The 21,354-nt window shown below is 36.0% G+C and overlaps 1 protein-coding gene across 4 annotated transcripts in view; it reads left to right on the top strand.

The window, feature by feature from the left end:
• GEMIN5 (gem nuclear organelle associated protein 5) overlaps positions 1-21,354 on the top strand; it is a 30,499-nt gene that overhangs the window by 1,026 nt on the left and 8,119 nt on the right. For 2 of the 4 annotated variants that reach the window (XM_039335780.1, XM_039335779.1), the window contains exons 2-20: positions 1,372-1,526; positions 2,319-2,500; positions 4,367-4,515; positions 4,637-4,753; positions 6,218-6,350; positions 6,903-7,065; positions 7,701-7,913; positions 8,716-8,801; positions 9,707-9,789; positions 10,178-10,314; positions 13,003-13,076; positions 13,754-13,935; positions 14,346-14,485; positions 15,640-15,811; positions 16,987-17,214; positions 17,975-18,082; positions 18,197-18,325; positions 19,241-19,336; positions 21,158-21,295. In XM_039335780.1, coding sequence (XP_039191714.1) covers positions 1,372-1,526; positions 2,319-2,500; positions 4,367-4,515; positions 4,637-4,753; positions 6,218-6,350; positions 6,903-7,065; positions 7,701-7,913; positions 8,716-8,801; positions 9,707-9,789; positions 10,178-10,314; positions 13,003-13,076; positions 13,754-13,935; positions 14,346-14,485; positions 15,640-15,811; positions 16,987-17,214; positions 17,975-18,082; positions 18,197-18,325; positions 19,241-19,336; positions 21,158-21,295 — 2,685 coding nt within the window. The remainder of the gene's footprint in view (positions 1-1,371; positions 1,527-2,318; positions 2,501-4,366; positions 4,516-4,636; positions 4,754-6,217; positions 6,351-6,902; positions 7,066-7,700; positions 7,914-8,715; positions 8,802-9,706; positions 9,790-10,177; positions 10,315-13,002; positions 13,077-13,753; positions 13,936-14,345; positions 14,486-15,639; positions 15,812-16,986; positions 17,215-17,974; positions 18,083-18,196; positions 18,326-19,240; positions 19,337-21,157; positions 21,296-21,354) is intronic. The other 2 variants (XM_039335783.1, XM_039335782.1) reach the window with 2 other exon arrangements.

Here is a 21,354-nt window from a genome sequence, read left to right as displayed (position 1 = left end):
TGCAGGGGGCTGGACTAGAAGACCTCCAAGGTCCCTTCCAGCTCTATTCTATTCATTCTTATTCCTATTCTATTCTTATTTCCCCTACTAAATAGAATGAGATGGATGGCCATAATAGAAAGGGTTTCATCATTTGCACAGGTTCTCCTCAGGGCTGTGTCTTAAGTCCACTGCTGTTCACCCTGTTGACTTATGACTGTTGTGCTAGGTTTGCCACCAACCATATTGTGAAGTTTGCAGATGATATAATAGTAGTGGGCCTCATTCAGGATGACAAGGTGGAAGCTTACCGCAAGGAGGTTGAAGGATTGGGGAATTGGTGTAAGGAAAACAGCCTAGTTTTAAATATCAGAAAAACCAAAGAGATCATTGTTGATTTCAGAAAAGGCAGACACAGCCACACTTCTCTGTGCATAAATGATTCACCTGTGGAGATGGTTACCAGCATCAAATTCCTGGGTGTGCAGCTAACGAGTAGGCTGACTTGGTCGCTCAACAGTGAGAAACTGGTGAAGCGGGCACAGCAGCGGCTGCATTTTCTGCACCGCATGAGAAAAGCACATCTTCCTTCCCCTGTCCTGATCACTTTCTACAGGGGGACATTTGAGAGCATCCTGTCATACAGCATCACAGTCTGGTTTGGAGGCATCACTGCTTCAGACAGGAAGGCAGTGCAGAGAGTGGTGAGAATGGCTGAAAAGATCATTGGCAATTCCCTCCCTCCCATCCAGGACATAGCACAGAAGCGCTGCTTGAGCAGGGTCCGTAAGATTATCTGGGACACTAATATCCTCTTCATGACCTGTTTTCCTTGTTACCTTCTGGGAGGAGGCTTCGTGGTATCCGAAGCAGAACATCCAGATTCAGCCAGAGTTTCATTCCATACAGCATTAACCTTGCAAACTCTCAAGCTTCCTCTTTCCGTTATATATTCAAGATGGATAATATTTAATATTTATTTGCTACATATATGTAGAGATGTGGGTCTATACATACGTTGTTCATAGTATGTTTAGGTGTGTGTCATGTATGTGCTTCACTTTGAGAGCGGACAACTAAATTTCATTTTTGATGGGTTCCATTGTGCCCACAGTATAAAAATGACAATAAAGATTATCTTATCTTACAGAATGTCTTGCCCAAAAAGGCTGCCTCTTGTCAAATTAAGATAGTCTTCCTATCCCAGCCATTGTGCACATTTTGCTGTTTACTTTCCTACTTTTAAATGTTTTTATTATATTGAGCTGATGTCTTAAAATAATTTGAATGCAAATTATTCCTTTAGCTGGGAATTAGGAATGTTAATTGGGGTAAAATTGTTCAAAATAAGAGTTGATCTGTTTTACAAGTCTAATATATTTTTCACTGCAGGGGAATTAATAGGCCACACTGAAAGAGTTTCTGGCTTCACATTTTGCCCCTACCCTGGACAAAACTACTATTGTGCCAGCAGTTCTGATGATGGAATTGTGAAAATTTGGAATGTCCAAACATTGACTGTCATGATGGAACATACACTACATCAGGTAAAATGAATTGGAAATGGTAGTTCTCGATCACTTGTTAGTTTGTGATGCACATTTTATTATATTCTAGAGCAAAACATCACTGAAATTTTTTTTAGAGAAATATGGAATCAAATATTTATCAAGATTTGTACTGTGTATACATTGTCTACATGGCAGGCTGTGAGATAGTGTGAAAAAATATTATTATGCAGTCTGTTTATTTTATTTAATCCTGCTACTTGCCTTTCTTCTTCTTTGTTCTTTCTAATTTTCATATCTCTTGGGTGCATAGATAGGCACTTCATAATGAAGTTATATTTTCCAGATGAAAACTTTTATTTGATACCAATAATGATAATTCTAATATCCTAAGAGTAAATAAAGGTCTATATAACACCTTTATTTTCAAATGAATCAGTTCTCATCTTTATTTATATGTGATTGGATTATGACTAATCCAATTAGTCTTTAGATGTAATATGTTTTTTATGAAATGTTTGGAAAATGTGTTTTCTTAATTTTTTTCTATAAAGTACTCCTGAATTATTTAGCACTCTAGTAAATAGCTGGTCATTACTTCAAGAAAGAAAGAGATAGAGATCATTGTCTCAGTTTCCACCTTGGAAGAGATATGGAACATTCGTTATTGACCTTTGGTTATTAACCAGTGGACCCACTGGATTCTGGAAGTAACTGAGATAGTTTGCAAATTTAAATTCTGGCTTTTTATATTTGAGTGTTGTACAAAACCTCAAAAAATATCAACATTTAATTTTCCTTTTAATTGTGCTGTTTTTTTTTCCCCTCTAGAATACGATTTCTGCATTGCACTGGTCACCCAGAGCAAAAGATCTAGTTGTATCTGGTGATGAGAAGGGGATAGTGATTTGTTACTGGCATAATCGAAATGACAGTCAGCAATTTTTTCCAGAACCTAGAACTATATTCTGTCTCACTTGTTCTCCTCACCATGAAAATCTGATAGCTATTGGGTAAGGATCAAATGTTTATATATTTGATATATTTTATAATACTATATACTAATACATGAGAAAGCAGTTGAAATAAGTGTTGTTTTTATCAGTGGTGTCCATTTCACTCATGAGTCAGATTCTCCCTCATTTTTTATATATGGCCTTCTGAATCTGCTTCAAACATTTGGATCAGATCAGATCCTCATATCAGCAGGCAAACTGATACAAAAATCATATAGAAAAGTCAGGGAAAGAGGGACAAAACACCCTGCATTGCTATACTTGCCCTATAGGCTTGTCCATCTTTTGCATAGGTAAAAGTTGGAACAGCAAAATTGTTCCAGGTTTCAGTTGATTGAACTGCAAGCTGCTTTGTTAGTTTGAACTAACTAATGAGTTCAAGTAATTTGTTTGAGGTTTTGAAGCAGAATACAATACCCTATTGTTAATACTTTAAAATGTGGAAAACTTTCAGGGAGAATATTTTCATTAATAACAATCAAAAATATTCTGTTACTAAATTATATTCTCATCTACATTGAGAATACAGGATCTAGTTTTCCTTTGGAGATTCATTTAGTTATTTTGGAAGACAATAACTGGTTCAAAGTTACCCAGCTGGCTTTGTATCTAATGCGGGTCTAGAATTCACAACCTTCCATTTTTAGCCTGGTGCCTTAACCACTCAACAAACTGTTTTGTCAGTGCTAAAAAGATTAATACTAGGGGGAAACGAAACGAGGTGTGTGTGTGTTGGTTTCACACTGTTTATACCAAGTGATGGATTAAGTTGTTGAATACACATTATTTTATTTCCTTCTGTTTCAATCCTATTATTAATTTTGTAGTGCTATCAGAGGATATTACTCTATACATTGTGGGAGTTAAAACTTCTTAGGGTAAAAATGTTGGTTATGTCAACAACCAGCACTCAGTTACAGAGCTGACAAGCAAAAGTCAAAAGGTTTGTTAAAGAAAGGGAGGAAAAATAAATGCAATAATCACAGAGCCATGAGTTAAAATAGATTGTACCCTCATGTTACAAGAGGGCAATCAATTCCTTTAACTGGCATCATTTTAATGTAAAGAGTTTTATTCAGATATACCATTTCAACATATAGAAAGCTTCGGCTAAGTACAGGTTGGAAAGACATGATCATCCTAACATGGTTTAGTTAGGATTACATTGAAGAGATACATATTTATAAAACAAATATGTGATTATGGAGAAAGAGATTTCAGCCCTAGTCTAAATCTAGGATGCTAATTAATTCCACTTTATCTTTCTTAAGTGTTGCATATTTCTAGAATAATGGGGAAAATAAACGGACTAACTTAAAGTATGCATTGTTCCATATTCACATAAAGTAGTTTTACAAACTGATGTAATGCCAAGAAAGCATATACTTTATGTTCAGAAACATTTGTTTTTCCCCATAAACTATACTGTATATCTGCAGATATAGAACATAGAACGCTTTCTGTTGTGTTCAGTATATAGTTCCTGGCAGGCTGAGAAATACTCCAACTGGAAAGTTTTGCTGTTCAGATTCATTAATTTCATGCAGAAACAATTTCATGCAGAAACATTAAATTTCATGCAGAAACTATTAGCATTCTATGTTAGATTATGAAACCTGTATAAAATATTATCATTTGTTTACAATTCTTATGAGCTGAAATCTCACTTATTTCTCCCACTTATTAGTCAGTGTAAGCACTTCCATCCTAAGGTTTATGTTTCCCACTCTGCTCTTACAAACAGCAAAGATTACATTACAAGCATGAATGGGCTGCATCTAGTATTGGGATTATTTATTGAACATGACTTGTTAGCTAAGAAATTAAATATTGTTTGCTCAATATAAATCTTTTTATCTTAAGCTATAAAGATGGGATTGTGATTGTTATGGACATCAGCAAAAAGGGAGATATTGTTCATCGCCTGAGAGGTCATGATGATGAAATACATTCTTTGGCATGGTGCCCTGTGCTTGGTGAAGATGCTCTGTTCAGTAAACAAGATTGCGAAGGTATATATAAAGCATATGTATTGCAATATAACAGCAGTGTGAGTTTTGTAGTAATATTAGCTTCTGTAGCGCAAGCTAAAGACAACAACACTATTTTTAACTGATTTCTGGATACTTTCAGAAGAAGATGCCATTACAGGAGCCATAACAGAAGAGGCAGGTGTAGAAAAAGGCTATTATTTGGCATCAGGAAGCAAAGATCAGACCATTCGTGTATGGAGCTGTAATACAAATAGAAGTAAGTCTGGAGAAATTATACATTATTTTGATAACATAATGTATTTTTTAACTCTGTTTTCTCTGTGCTTCATGATATTGAAAGTTTATCAATTATAGATAAGAAGGGAGTTGCCTCATCAATTCTCATTTTACATAACATCCAATCCTGAATTGTGTGAATTTAAATGTGTTGAAATGGCACATAGTCTTTTTTTATAATAAAGCCAACAATGATCATCGCTAAAGCTGTTCAGATCCCATTGTTTGTACTCTGACTGAGCAGATCTTGTTGAAATGCCTGAGGCTCAATCTTATAGGTTTAGCTGGGTTGAGTTTGGGCGCATAATTCCTAAGAAATAAGAAAGGGTCCTTTAGGTCAGGAGACCCCAACCTGTGGGTCACAGCCAAATACTGGGTTGTGGCTTAATCACCGGGCCACCTGAATGGCTGGCCAGCACCACTCATGCAAGCAGCGCTGCAAGCGTCGGGCATTCGTGGCCCCACTTGCATGAGCCTCATTGCGGGCGCTGGTGGCTACACTCGTACCAGTGTCATTGAGAGCGGTTGCAACCCCATGAGCGCAAGCCTTGTGGGTGCTTGCAGCAACACTCATACGAGCCTCATTGCGGGCGCTTGCAGCCACACTCATGCGAGCTGCATCACAAACAGTGCTCATGCACATGGGCCTGTCTTGCCCACAAAATCATCCCCTCTTTCCCCCCTCCCCCGCTCTGGGCCACCAATCCAGAAAGATTGGGAACTCTGCTTTAGACTATGACCTTGGCCATAGTGTCTGTAGATAGCCTCTGGCAGAGCCAGAATGGGAATGTTGCAATTATCCTGGTTCTTGATCCATTGATCATCATTATGGATTGAGTATAGCAATTGGGAATAGGAGCACTGCGTTCGGATTTTCCTTTCTCTGTGTGTGATTCCAGAAGAGATTGAGCCTGAGATTCCATACCTGTGGGGCGCCTTAAAGCTTGATACTCCTGTTTAACATCTACATGAAACTGCCAGTGGGCTTTTCATGCATTTCAAGATGCCAATTATTACCTATAAAACTTTTCATGGCACATGGCCCTGTTATCTGATGGATCGCCTACCTCCTATTGTTTTTGCCCATTTTGTATGAGCAGGCCAACCAGGCATGCTCCGGGTCTCATCAATTAAACAATGTAATCTGTTCCAGGAAGTGCACATTTTCTTTCTTTGCTCCCTAGAAGGGCATCCCCCCCATAACAAGATTTAATGATTCCTTGAAAATTTGGCCGTCTGAACTTAGTAAATAAATTCCATGTATTCAATCAGAAATATCATGTTCAACAGTATTTATGTCTATATCAATTTGTGTCTTACAGAACATGTGCAAAAGGGTTTTTTAAATAAAATTAAATGGAACAATCCCATTTTCATTCCAGAATTTCTCCTTTATTTTGATATCAATGCAGGCTTGAAGTCTCTATTTTTTTCTTTTTTCTAGTGGTAATGAGCTTGAAATTGCCCTTTTTGAAAAGAAGAGGTGGAGGTGTTGAACCAATGGTCAAAGAGCGTCTTTGGTTAACACTACACTGGCCTTCAAATCAGCCCACATGCATTCTCTCCAGTTGCTTTGGGTGAGTATTCTCTCAAATTAAATGGCTGACTGAAAGGCAAAAGTATAAGAAAATAAGTTTGGGGAAGCTGTCGATTAATTCCTTAACATTATATATTTTCTTTGTTTTCTCAATATACCTCCAACTTTTCAAAAACAACCTCTCTTTCTAAGCAATTTGCTTTATATTTCCAAAAAGTACCCTCTGGATGTGTGAAGATTACAACTCCTAGAATCCTGAGGCTTTGGACGTACAGGCTCAAATTCTATGATTTGCATCTTCAACATATCTGGAGAGCACTAGTTTGGGGACATTGGATATATGTCTCTTCTATGTTGCATGTTTCTGAATTCTTAAACGATCTAGAAAGATTTCCCTGTGAATTATAATGATCATTCTGTACATGTGAAATAAAGCTTTTTGAATTTCTGTTTTAAAATACAATTTTATTAGACTTCAAAATATTTCATATTTTGTGCAATATGACTATAAGTGTAAAAGGTTATATACTTAAAAAACAATCTACTTTATGAATTAACAATTTCTTGCTTTCTGCATGTTTATTTTTCATAGTGGTGAATTGCTGAAGTGGGATTTGGCACAGCCTGGGAAGCGGAAATGGGAACTCCTGGGGGCTTCGTCTGAAGGACAAAACCATTCTAGAATAGTCTTCAACTTGTGTACTTTGCAAGTAGAAGACAAACAACTTCTTTTCTCCATTTCAATGGACAGAGATGTAAGGATCATATGTCTTGCTTGCTTGTTTGTTTGTTTGTTTTAAAAAGCCCTTGAGAACGTTCTGATCTGAAGGTTCCACAAAAGTTGACCTATCTTTGCTGCTGATTCTAGGAATATGTGAGTTTTCGTCCTCTGGTTTTTTCCATATCATTGCTGATAACAGATCTGCCTACAGAGAAAAATGATCAAATGTTTGTGAGGGATTTTTGCAAGTTTGGTGGCATTTTTATTTGAATTATTATCATAAATCTGTTTTTTGCTTTGGTGCATTACAGTTCCCTTTGACTCCTTTTCACAGTTTTTGGAACTAGACCTTCCGCTGACTCATCTGTCTTCACTTTACTTTGATCTTCAACATTTAACATCTTAACTCTCATGCAGAAGAATACGTTGAATCAAATAGCACATTAGCTTTTTACACTTTGAATCTAGTCTTACGTCTGATATTTGTAGAATTCTAGTGTATTTATCCATAGAATCTCAGCAGGAATCTACTCACTTTTAGAGCAGATCAGTGCTTCCCTTCAGAAATTCTTTGGAAAATCTTCATAATTTTCCTACTGAACTTTTCCATGGCTTTTGATTTGGTGAATTTTTATTGAAGCTCCATTCGTATTTTTTTTTTCTTTGTAGGTGAAGTGTTGGGATCTGGCAACTTCGAATTGCTGTTGGACTATGCCTTCTCTTGGGGGTTTTGTTTACAGCCTGGCCTTTTCACCTGTAGATATAGGCTGCCTTGCTATTGGAGTTGGGGACAGCATGCTCCGAGTGTGGAACACCATGTCAATTAATAATCATTATGATGTGAAAACTTTCTGGCAGGGCATTAAATCCAAAGTCACAGCTGTAAGTATTCTTCTGTTCCTGTTTTTCAATATATATTTTATTTTCCAACTCAAAATAATGATTTCTACATTGGATATTACTTATGTTTTATGTACTGTGAGTGCTAATTATATACATATTTATTAAAACGTCAGAAATAATTTACTTAAAATGATTTAAACATTATTTAAACATATTAACAATAATAAAGATTGTTGTATTGATTATACTAATTAAAAGTCACTGCTTATATCATGGCCATTAGATAAGAAAACAATTCTCAGCATAATTTGAGCACAGATGTTAAGATAATGAAAAAAACATTAACAAAATCTGCTTTTGAAAGCAACACTAGAAAGTGGCGTTTAAAAATAATGTAATGAACTGCTGTAAACTGTAATTAACTTTGATCATGAATCGTTAAGCTTAATATCTTCATTCTTTTACTGGCAGCTATTACTATGTTACTAGGCTCTAAAATGCTATACCTGCAAATCTATCTAATTATTTTAAATTGTCAGGATACTTCATGCAATGATTTATTAGTTTATTTGCTAGTTTGCTTACTTAAAAGTAGCTTCAATCACAGAGAATTTCATGCATTGTTAGTTTTCTGTTTGTGGTGCTTTCTGCAAATGAACATAGCTTATGGAGAATGCTAACAAATGTCCTTTATTACATGTTCTGCTGGTATAGATATACTTTTAGTATATTATGTATCTATCAGCTATGTTAATGTCACACAGTGCAACCTGGATATAATTTGCATTAATCCATAATTCTGACAATAGCGTTGAGATCTTAGTGTGTTTTCTGTTTGCAGTTGGCTTGGCATCCAACAAAGGAAGGCTGTTTAGCTTTTGGAACAGATGATGGAAAGGTTGGAATTTATGATACATACTCTAACAAGTAAGATATAACTATTTTTGTTGATTAGTATCTATTTACATATATATAATGATGAGCTATGATTATAGTTTTTTTGAACAATCAATATATGGCTGATTCACTATTCAGTAAACCATTACAGATGACAATAGGTGATAAGCCAAAACTGCCCAGATTTTGGCATAGTATGCACTCAACCAAAGGAAGAGAAAGTAACGTTTGCAAAACATATGAAGATAACCTTCTATTGCAAAAGTATTTGATAGTGTCAGCCTAATTCCATATGCTATTAGGGGTAGAGACTTGATAAAACCATAGAATTAGCATTTTAGTATTGTTTTTAATTTAATTAATTTATTTAAACCAGATCCAAGTTCATTCTAAGAAAACTTTCTGAAAGAACTTCTTCAGACCATGTTCGGATTCAAAATCTTCCAGAAGCCTAGTTATTTCTTAGTTTTCTTCATAATTTGTTCTGTTGCTTCACAGATTTATTATTACTCTTTAATTAGAATGCATTTTGTATGTTCATTCTTATCCTTTGAGCAGTCACAGAAGAGGGCAGAATTTATCAAGAGAGGGGGGTCAATTAGTATTGCTATTGTTTCTTGTATTGAGAAAATACAAAGAAAATTGATGCTGTGATCAGCCAGACATACTTTTAAACTTGTAAAAAGGAGTTTAGAAGAATTGTGGAAAATATTGCTGTTCTAGTTTAAAGGAATTGTTGGACCTTTCCTCATTTCTATTGATATTTTAAATAATGCTTAGGGAGGTTACTTCAGATATGTTTCTTTAAAAATGATGCCAATGTTTTGGTTTGGTTGGTTTATTTTTCTGTTTTGTATTTTACTTTTTATGATAAAACAATACATAAATAAAAATTTAAAAAAATGATCCCAATTTCATGTATCTTTTCCTATTAGGCCTCCCCAAGTCTCTAGTACATACCATAAGAAAACTGTGTATGCTTTAGTTTGGGGACCTCCAGTTCCTCCACTGTCTTTACGTAAGTCTTAGAAATATGTTTATATTTTTTTCATTGGCTTTTTTACTTGCTCCACATTTTGTGATAATGCTCTAGAAATAGCATTATCTTCTCCCCCACCCATGATGGGCATGTTCAAACTTTATTAAGATCTTCACAGATTTTGAAACTGCTTTATAATATAATCATAAACATCAGGAATATTCCAATTGACCATTACTTTTTGCAGTAATTTGATGATTTAAGTCATAGTTATGTTGCATGATGGTACTTTGATCCAATAAAGGATGATGGAATTATTATATTAAAAGAAATATTTAAAATAATAAGTTTTAGATTTTTTTTCTACTAATTACATTAAAATATACATGTATAAGAGACGATAGCATTGTTTTCTTATTTATTGTAGGGGGAGATGGTGATAGACCTTCCATAACCTTATATAGCTGTGGAGGAGAAGGAGTTGTTTTCCAACATAATCCTTGGAATCTAAATGGAGAAGCTCATGATATCAATAAACTCATTCGAGAAACAAATTCAATCAAAGTGAGTAAGAATTTTGACCTTGGAATGAAAATTGCTCGTTAGTTCTCCATCTGTGCTATAGTTCAAGTAGAAGAAAGTAACATCTGACTCCAAAGTAACTTTTGGCACATTGACATAGAATGCTCAGCTGTGCGAATTGGGTTGTTGGCAGTTCACCATCTGTAATGAAATAGAAAGAAGTCAGTCTGAAATTAAAATCCTACACAGGTAGAAAGTAAGGGGTAAGGAAGAGGTCCTGGTATAGAATGTTAAGAAGCTATGGGGCACGAAACTCACAAGCGGATAGCAAAAAGTTCAAAACTGAACTTGATTGAAGAAGAAGGGTAATAGCTCATGTTCAAGATTACACACTGGCATTAAGCATGGCAACACATACTTACTTTTCTGCCTTATTGTGTTAATCAGTGTGCCTCAGCAGCTCTGTTTAAAGTGACCACCAGTTTTCTGAGGAACAATTAGCAAGAATGTCCCATGAGTTGTTACATGCAGCATTTTGCTGGTGAAATTATTCCAATTTGCTCAGGTATAGAATCTGCTGATGAAATGGTTGGGATGCATCATGTGATATTCCTAGAACTCTTTTTCAGCTTCTTGATTGTAAGCAAGTGATAAGATAAAATGCTTTGAAATGTGTTGGTTTGTAATATGTAAATAAAAGGCAAAGCGTAAGCAATGAAGATTAAACAAAACTGCAGGAAGGCTAAACTTTATGAAGAAGTTTCTCAGCATTGCTAAGGTCACTACAAAAGAAGACAGAATGTTAGACAAACTAATCAAAATGCAGTGTTGGCTACTGCAGAATAGAGGTATAAGGTAACAACAGGAGAAACATGGGTGAAAAAAATGGAACTATTGATTAAAATAGAACTGAAGCAAAGTAGCATAGGCATTTGTGAGAAAAAGAATTAGTGCAAATAACCAAGATAGCAGTGGACATGAGCTATTACTGTACAGTTACGATCTAGTAATCATTAGAAGGCAAATGCAAAATAATTGTGGTGAGCAGGAAAAGGGTCTCACTTTCATATACTACTCAGAGCCTGTAAGAAAGGAGCAGAATAAAAATTCTAACAAATAAATTCAATACTGCCTTGACTTTCTCAAACTGTCTATAAGGCTAGGATGCTACTTTGTTTTCTGTTATCTTCTTCACTGAAAATCTGTTAGAAATTTAAAACTTTTAAACATTTGAAAGTTTCATTCTTTTATTACAACTTCAGAAAATATTTTAAATTCTTCCAAGTAGATTGGCCAGATCTACTGATTGTGGAACTTTTATTATGTCAAATTACTGTATTATCTCTTGTAGCAAAATTGCCATCTATCATGCCACTATATTTCTGCAACATATTTGCATAGGAAAGTTTAAATGGAACAAGTAGCTTTGAGAAAAGCAAGATACTTGCATTCAGCCACTTGTTTTATTGTGTCATACTATCTTATTTCATTTTAATGCTAGTATGCCTCTTGTTGGATGTTCAGTACTGAAGTGAGAGCATGGGATGGAGTCAAAAAGCTATATGAAAGCACAGTTTCTAATTTCTTGCTGAGAATACTTTCATATTCAAGTCATTCTGTAGATAGCATACTGTCATACTAACCTGTTTCCTGTTTTTTGTGATAATTGTATCTGTTTTCAGGGAAATATTACAGCTGCCATATATATTTCCTGTATAAATGCTGGGATGCATGATTTGCTCAGATTGGCCTTAGTTCTTACAATTAATGTATTTGTATTGTTTGATAAATACATAAATGAGACACCGATAGACTCGTTCAAATTCCATAGTCAAATGTCTCCTACAGAGTAGTTTTTAATCATAAAAAATTATGTCTGCCTGTGGGTTGAAAAAATAAATTAATTTTTGCAAAGTTTAGATGAACAGAAATTATATGGTGGCTTTTTTCATTTAGTTATTTCTTTTATATATGCCTTTATTTTGCATAACTTCAGGCAATGTACACAATGCTCCCACCTCTCAAAAAGACAACCCTGTGAGGTAGGTTGGTCTGAGAGAGAATATGGCTGACCCAAAGTCACCTAACCAGTTATCGTGCCTAAGGAAAGATTAAATCGTAGGATCTCCAGGTTTTTAGTCTAATATCTTGACCACTACTCATCAAGCTGATCTTTTCCCTCTTTGTCTGGTGGTAGTTGCTAGATCAGTTTTTCTCAAGTTTGGAGACTTTAAGATTTGGCTTGCTGGAGAATTCTGGGAGTTGAAGTTCACATGTCTTAAAGTTGGCAAGGTTGAGAAACACTGTGCTAGATTATTGTGAAAATTGATAGAATTCCCTGATTCCTCTATTCTCCCTGAAAACCTTCAGTTGACTATGTTTACATTATTTATTGCAGGAATCCCCAATCTGTGGGCCGTGGCCCACTAGTGGGCCATAAGGATTTTGCAACTGGGCCGTGGAAATGGCCGGCAAGCATGTGCATGTGCACATGGACACCCACATTTGTGCAAGCAGCAGGCAAACACGTGCATGTGTGCTCCATTTGTATGAGCAGCAGGCACACCACTCGTGCAAATGGAACTGCACACCCTTGCTGGCTGCTTGTGTGAACCATTCCCTTCCCCCCAACACCACCAGTTTGCAAAGCCAGAAGCATTGAGGAACGGTGATTTATTGAATGGATGTCAGTACTATTAAGGCTGTATAATTTTATTGATTTTCTTTTAGCACAAATTACCACCACATACAGAAATCAGCTGGAAACCAGATGGCACTCTCTTGGCTATTGGTAATGAAGATGGGTATGTGCTGAAATTTTAACTCAATGCTAATTTGCTATTTAATAGCAAATATAATGGTTGAGAGTCAAGCATATTAACTGACTTCCTCATTTCTTTTATGTTGAACTCCTTTACTGGGCAACAAAATCAATATAAAATTCTTCAGTCATTTAAAAAAATATAATTATTTAGTTCACAGAAAAAAATTCCCAGTAAATATGAGCAAATAAAGTATGAGCAGACAAAATGACATATCCAGATACTTGACTGATTGTGCTGTCATGATGTGTTTTGAGTGCCTGACTATATATCCTTGACTTATCACTGTTTTAATATATAATTGACAAAGTTAATAATTGGACTCTTTCTGACTTGAGTCCTTTTTTGTGTCTATCTAATACCGTTCCACTTTAATATCATGGAACAAAATTTGACAAATTTTTGTATTCATCAAACTTAAAGCATCCCTACATTCATAAAATTATCATACCATGCAAGCAGATATAACATATACCAAAAATATATGCATATTTAGAAATAGAGGTGGCTGTGCTATTATAATAAAGTATTCCAATTTGCAGGCTATTCAGAGTGGGATGGTAATGTATGTGTATATGAATTATTTTTGGAGAACAGAGACTAAAGTACTTATTTCTCCCATCAATTTCTATATTGATACTTCCTTTTTAATCTTGCAGATCAATTGAGATACTTCAGGCTCCTCATTTGAAACTGCTGTGCACCATCCAGCAACATCATAAACTTATCAATGTTATCCGTTGGCATCACGACCATGGGACACAACCAGAACTGAGTTATATGATAGCTTCTGGCTCAAATAATGCTATTATTTATGTACATAATATCAAGAGTGTCATAGGTGACTATGTTTCCAGTTCTTGCCACAAGTCACTGTTTAAACTGTTTCTCATCTTCTTCTATATTATTTTTGAATAAGACGGCATCTGTCATTGTTCTGGGTTAAAGCAAAACATGTTTAAAGCTTCATCTCCTGTAAGATAGCCAGTCCACAATGGACAGATTGTTCTCTTGATGAAAAGAGTCAGAACTTTATTCAGGAAGATCCAGTGCAGCAATAACTAATTTGTTTTCTTCTATTTCATCTTGTTTTTTTTCTTTTTTTTATAATTTTCTGTATTATTTGTTGTTTGATTTTTCCCTTTGTCTTTCTGTATTCATTTTTTAAAAATATTCTAAACATGTTTTAAAATCATATAAAAAGTAAGTTGTCAGTTTTGAGCTCATTCAAACAGAATGTTTTCTCTTTAGAGAGTTCTTCAGAGAAGCCTGTAACAATCACAGAGCCTTTTCGTACTCTGGCTGGACACACAGCCAAGATCACTAGTTTGTCTTGGAGTCCACATCATAATGGAAGACTGGTATCTGTTTGCTATGATGGCACTGCCCAGGTAATGCTTGTGAAATTATTTTAATAGATTTTTTTTCCTAATCTAATGCTGGGTTTCCCAAAGTGGTCAACATCTCCTCACAAGGGTCAATGGGACTATCCATTATTGTTGTTATTATTGTGCAGTAATATTATATAGTTAAAATACCATTTATTAAATTATTTTCATATAATGTTTGGGGATTGATGAAAAAATGAAACTTTATGAAGGGATTTATGAGTTGAAGAATTTGGGGTCCCCTGGTCTAATCAAATAGATAAAAGATTTAGGGATGCCTTGGTTAAAAAAAATATAGTAGGAAAACCAAACTTGGAAAAGCAGATTCCAAAAGCAGCTGCATTTTGTATATTTTGGGAATATTGTATATTATTGTGTAAATTGTCATTCTCTGGAATATGTAGAACGCTTGTGCACCTAAAAGCAGAATGTGCAGGATTTTTTTTGTCATGTAAATGCTTATATCTATGAAAAAATTAGCAAATGGTTTAATTCTGTCCTGTCTGCTGTCCTTGTCTTGCCCCTTCCCAAAGTTAAATGTGTCCTTTGGCCTTCATAGTACAAATATAAAAAACCAGAGCCAAATTTTAAAAGCATAGTGCAAATTGAAAACAAGCCTACAGAGGTGATAGATTAGAGCTTTATATGGGCTCTTTCAAACCATTGATTTCTATGGCCTAAAATAGAATTGGTATGGGGGTTCACCTGATTTAATCAACCTGATATGGACACATTACCCTCTTGATAATAAGGTAAAAAGCATGCAAAGGCTAAGTTAGCAATAGCACTTAGACTTATATACCGCTTCACAGTGCTTTACAGTCTTCTCTAAGTGGTTTACAGAGTCAGCCTATTGCCCCCAACAATCTGGACCCTCATTTTACCCACCTCAGAAGGATGGAAGGCTGTGTCAGCTTTGGGCCGGCCAGGATTGAACTGCTGGCAGTCGGCAGTTCTAACCACTGTGCTACACAGCTCTTAGAATATTAATTAGAATATTATGCAACACGGTTCTTGGAATATTGGTAATATTAGTTAGAATATTATGCAGAAAAATACAGGCAAGTATCTAATTTTAATTTAAGATCACGTCTTTAGAAATTGGAGATTATTTTAGTGGAAAAATCACGAGGGACTGATGAGGCATTTGTTCACAGGTTTGGGATGCTCTAAAAGAAGAGCCTTTGCACAATTACAGGGGACACCGAGGCCGTCTGCTCTGTGCACAGTGGTCACCTGTGGAAACAGAGTCCATTTACACTGGGGGCGATGACTTCTCTGTTCACAAATGGGTAGCTTTAAAACAAGAGCACATTCGCCCTCCCCAAGGTCAGTAAACTATTAATTTATACTTTGACATAGCAGTAAGAGTAAAAAAAAAAACAAAACCCAAGATTTGTAGTGATGTTTATTCTTTTTTTTAGTCATTATTCTTTGATTATAGTATTAATATTCCAGAATTAGTAAGCACCGGCTTCCTAAAAATGCAATAGTCATAGATTGAATGTTGGACTAAATCCAAGGAAAGAGGCAGAGAGAACAGGGAGCATGTTCCCACTGCAGTTCTTTTGATTAGAACAGTGTTTCCCAAACTTGACAATTTTAAGGCATGAGGACTTCAACTCCCAGAATTCCACAGCCAGCGTTGCTGGCTGTGGAATTCTGGGAGTTGAAGTCCTCATGCCTTAAAATTGTCAAGTTTGGGAAACACTGGATTAGAAGATAATAGGTCCCCTAATGTGTCTGCATGTGCACAAACCATTTTTTTTCTGCTGATGTTTCTTTCATTTTGGGAAACCATATTGTATCTATAATTATCTTCTTTGTTTTACTCAATTTATTTTTAAATTTTGCTTGCTGCCCAGAGTCACTTTGGTGACAGGAGAAGTTAAATAAATGAATAAATGTCCCTTCAAACACCATCTAACTGTGATTCCTAAAAATCAGCAATTATAGTTGATTGTAGAGTAAGGCTTGACAAATAGAAAGGCTAAGAAAATCTCTGATTCAAATAGGGGAACAGAAAATCTCATTCCCTTCCTGTGTGACAATGATGATTACGCATCATTGTCCTGTCTACTGACTTTATCTTGCCCCTTCCCAAAGTTAAATGTGTGCCACCTACGGCCTCCAAAATATTGTCTTCCTCCAAACTTTGGAGATAAAATTTAAAAAGCAGAAAATTAGTGTGCTGTCTCTTATAATGCATTTCATTTGTTGTAATCCTTTCAAAGGAACCAGTTTGATGCAATGGTTAAAGCATCAAGCTAGAAACCAGGAGATCATGGCTTCTAAGTCCTATATAGACATAAAGCCTGGGTGACCTTGGGCCGGTCACTTTTTCTCAGTCCTAGGAAGTGGACAATGGCACTTTTGAAATCTTGTAAGAAAACTGCAGGGACTCTTCCTTGCAGTTGCCAAGAATCAAAAAGTATGCATAAGAGAAGAAAGAAAGAAATTAAGAGGAATCTCTAAAGCTTTTAAAAGCATTTCCTGTTTATTAGGCAAGAAGAGTATTGAGCTAGAGAAAAAAAGAAGCACTCAGATTAAACAGAAAGTGAAGAAAAAGAAGAAACCTTTGGGGAGGTTGCCTTCTGCACAGAATATAAATGACTGGACGAATGGTGGTGAAAATATGAAAGAACCTCCCTTGGAAGAAAATGGGGTTTCTGACCCGGAAGGAGAAAAAGAACCACATGGACAAGAGGCAGCTGAGAAAATTTCCACAGAAGGTACATAACAGTTTGCATCTCTAATCATAGCTACAGTAATTGTCTTAATAAACTGGAAAATAGCATTTAAGCTGTAGAAACATGGTTGTGAGAGATGACTATTTTATTACTCGCCTCTAGAAAGGCAAATACTTGACATTCAACCAGAGTGAATCTCTTGGTTCCCTATTCCTTCAAATCATAATGTTTGTTTTTTTAAGTAAACATTGTTCTTTATCTAATGGGGCCAGAGACTTGACTCAGCCTTCCATCCTTCCGAGGTGGGTAAAATGAGAACCCAGATTGTTGCGGGCAATGTGCTCACTCTGTAAACTGCTTGGAGAGAGCTGTAAAGCCCTGTGAAGTGGTATATATGTTTAAGTGCTATTGATGTTACCATCATGTTATCATGTTTTCTTAATTCTGAAACCTTGACTGATTAGCTGAGTCACTGAGAGGATTGTCTTTTCTTAGCTCTTATGCCAAGGGTGTCAAACTGCCGGCCCGTTCATCATACCGGAGCCGCGCCCACCCCATTGCCGGCAATGGCAAAAAAGCTCCAATATGTTGCGCGACATCGTGTGACGTCGCGAGTTTGACATGTCTGTCTTATGCAGTTCCCTTGTTTTCAATTACATTTAAAGCTAGAGTTAGTGAATTTAGATAGACAAAGATATACTGCATATATATATTATCTTCCTATAGTTTTCGCTGTGGCAGTTTGTAGCAGAGGCATGTTATTCTAGGCATTGCACAAGTTTAATTAGTTCTTTCATTGCAGCAGACAGTGATTCAACAACTTGTCCATCATCTGTCCATGGGCTGGATAGCCTGAAACCTCCTGTTTTAGTTAAAACTCCACCTGTAAGGAAGGATCCAGTTAAGCCAGGTTTGTACACATTATTTATAAATATAGAATTATTTACATATAATCTCTTGAGGTTTTGGCATAAGGATCAGCAGCTGTAGTCAGGATATGAGTTTCTAACAACTCTCTTTCCAGGAGCAGATATTTCCGTGAAAAGAAAAAAGCCTCGATCAATCCTGCCTCTGAGCACATCTATGGACCACAGGTCAAAGGAGGAACTGCACCAGGACTGTCTGAGATTAGCGCATTTCTTACATTCCAAAGGTAAGATAGGAAGTATGTGCCATACAATGTACTGATCATTTTTTAGATAACTTCATATCTTAAATAGACTGTTAGCCTTGCTTTGCGGCTTTTTCAAAAATACATAGCACAATATATTAACAACAAGTTTGTTCCATAGTTCCATATTATTTACATTAGTAATATGAGAAAATTGTATATCACAAAAATAAATGACATAGTGTATAACTGGGACTCGGAACCTGTTCTGACCCACAGGCTGGATTGCCATCAAGAGTTAGAACATACAACAAAAACAGAGATCTTGGAAGGATTGCTGGAGGAGAGGAGTAAAAAAATCTCCATGTTCTTTACCAAGTGATATTTATCAAAACCGCTTTTTAGCTGCAGTTCAGGAGGAAAAGAGTAATCTTGATTGGGAAAGGCTTTAATGCCAGTAGTTTCATTCCCCAAATAAATCTTGTACTTTTCAGTCTACTCTGTTTGCAAAACTAAACAGAGCATGGTTTCTCCCAAGCATGATGTCACTTTGATTTCATTTCAACTGGAAGAGTATATATGTAGTGTCTCTATTATCCGGTTATGCATAAGACTCCCTCTTAGAACAATATATGAAGATCTGTTCACATCATGTAATCAGTGTAGTCAGAACACTTGAAGCTCGGTACAGCTGCTTTGAAGCCATTACAAGCCAATCATACGAATGCCTGTACACAGAAAACATTTTGATTTAGTAGCAGTACTTAACTCAGAAGACTGGGAGAGGACCTCTAAAGCAGCCAGAAGCAGTAGATTCAAAACAGGGTACACAATGCAGCTAATTCGTGCTCTAAGAAGAAATAAATAACATGTTAAGAATTATTTAAGCTATGGGAAGCACTTTTCTTTTATCATGAAGATCATAAATGTGATAAAACTTTGTTACTTTCCTGGTAGAGTTGAATGAAGATTTGACCCCTTCTCCAAAGGATCCTATCCATTTGGGTCTGTTCACAGATAGACCTGCCCTATATAAGATGATGGAAGCAGAAGGTTAGTATTTGAATCATTAATCAGTAGGTTTGGGTAAGGATAAATAGTAAATAGGATATAGTATTTGCATGTAAAAATGAGTTGTTAAGCCATGGCTCATAACCATGGGTTAGAAAATAATCAAGTTTGTTTGTGGATTGTTTTCTCTGTGTTTCAGTTATTCTGGCCTTAAACCTCTGTGGATTGGTTAGTGGCTTAGAAGAAACATACTAACGATAAACCAGGAAAATATAACCAGACTTGCTATTAGGACACAATGCTAAGTTATAGTTGCAGTCAATAAACCAACAAAAAGTTTCAAATTATTTGCTGCTCTAAAGCATACTGCATTGCTAACCATTCCCACAACATCCTTAACCAAATGTTACATTTTCTTTGGCCTACTTGTCTCTAGTCCTTGTTTCTAAAGCAGTGGTTCTCAACCTGTGGGTCGGGACCCCATTTGGGGTCGAATGACCATTTCATGGGGGTCGTCAAACAAGGCTGTCCGCCATTTTTCCCCCTTTTCTTTGGCTACACCCCTGGCACCCGGTGATGTATAAGTGGTTGGGGGTCACCACAACATGGGGAACTGTATTATGGGGTCGAGGCATTAGAAAGGTTGAGAACCACTGTTCTAAAGGATTTCATTGGGCCTCAGAAATCTTCACTGTATTCTGCTACTTTTTGGACTTTCATTGTCTCCTAGCATATCCTCACTTGTTTCCTTTTCCTTTGTCTTCCATCTCCAAACCCTCCTCAGTATTGGCTCTGAAGTAGTCCTAACAGCGGGTCACCATCATATAGGTCTCTGCTTCCATAAAGTTGAATTATTTTGGTGATCATTGATTTAACATACGGAGGGAATTAAAAGTCATATTTAGATAGAGTTGTATTTTTATATACTATACAATTGCTTCTTCTAGTTTAAATTGAATGTTGATGATTTCTGTAGTGGGTAATCAGATACTTAAAATTGCAACTCTTAATTTGGGGGGGTTACTTTTTGGGTTGTTACTGTTTTAATCTTTGAATAACTCAGTTGAATGATCACATATGAATGATCTCTGATTAGATAAGTGATTGTGTTTTAATTTTTCAAATGGCAACTAATACCACACTGATAGTGTGCTGTAATTGTTAAGACGGTGGGCTGGCACTGGGGAGACTCAGATTCTAATCCAGTCTCAACCACAGAAATTGAGTGGGTATCTTTGCACAATTAACTCTTTAATTAATTAATTTAATAATTAACTCTGTAATACAATTAACTCTGGAGAGCCAGTGATGGCACCAGGCTAGAAAGAGGCAGATAATGAATTCTACTCCTGCCTTAACCATGAAAGCCAACTGGATAATTTTGGACCAGTCACTCAATCTCAGTCCAACCCACCTCACAGGGTTGTTGTTTGGGGAAAATAAGCAGGAGGAAGTTGTGTTGCATATATTCTCTGCCTTGAGTTATTTATAAACATAAAGACATACGAGTAATAGGGAGATGGACAGTTTAGAAATATGAAATATAAAGTAAGAAAGAAAAGTAACTCTCAATCCAACTATTTAATGGGGTTGTTACTGTGAGAAAAAAACGGGAGGAAGGATTTAATTTTATTAGGAAAAGAGTACTTAAATGGAGATAAGAGTTGGGTTAAGGGAGAAACAGTGTGGCAAATAAAAACTACATAGTCATTTGGATCCAAAAACATCATTAAACTGAGGCAATAAATAATAGCACAGAGTGAGTTGCAAACTATAGATGTATGTGGATTTTCTTGTTGCTTTTTGATGATGATGCTGTACATATTGTTCAAGGCATACTATACATAATGCTTGTACCCACAGGAAAAAGTCATTTAGGAAATGGACACCCCGAGCTATTTCAACAACTGATGTTATGGAAAGGAGATCTTAGAGGTGCTCTTCAATCAGCTGCAGAAAGGGGAGAACTAACAGATCAACTAGTGGCTATCTCACCCATGGGTATGCACAGTACTGAAGAAAATCTGCTATTTTGTACCCAATACTAGGCAGTATTGTAA

This window comes from Crotalus tigris, unplaced genomic scaffold (assembly GCF_016545835.1).
Source record: "Crotalus tigris isolate CLP2741 ecotype Arizona unplaced genomic scaffold, ASM1654583v1 scf7180000017658.5313226, whole genome shotgun sequence".
NCBI classification, from domain to species: domain Eukaryota; kingdom Metazoa; phylum Chordata; class Lepidosauria; order Squamata; family Viperidae; genus Crotalus; species Crotalus tigris.
Note: the sequence above shows the minus strand (reverse complement) of the source record. Positions and strands in the feature narration are given on the sequence as shown.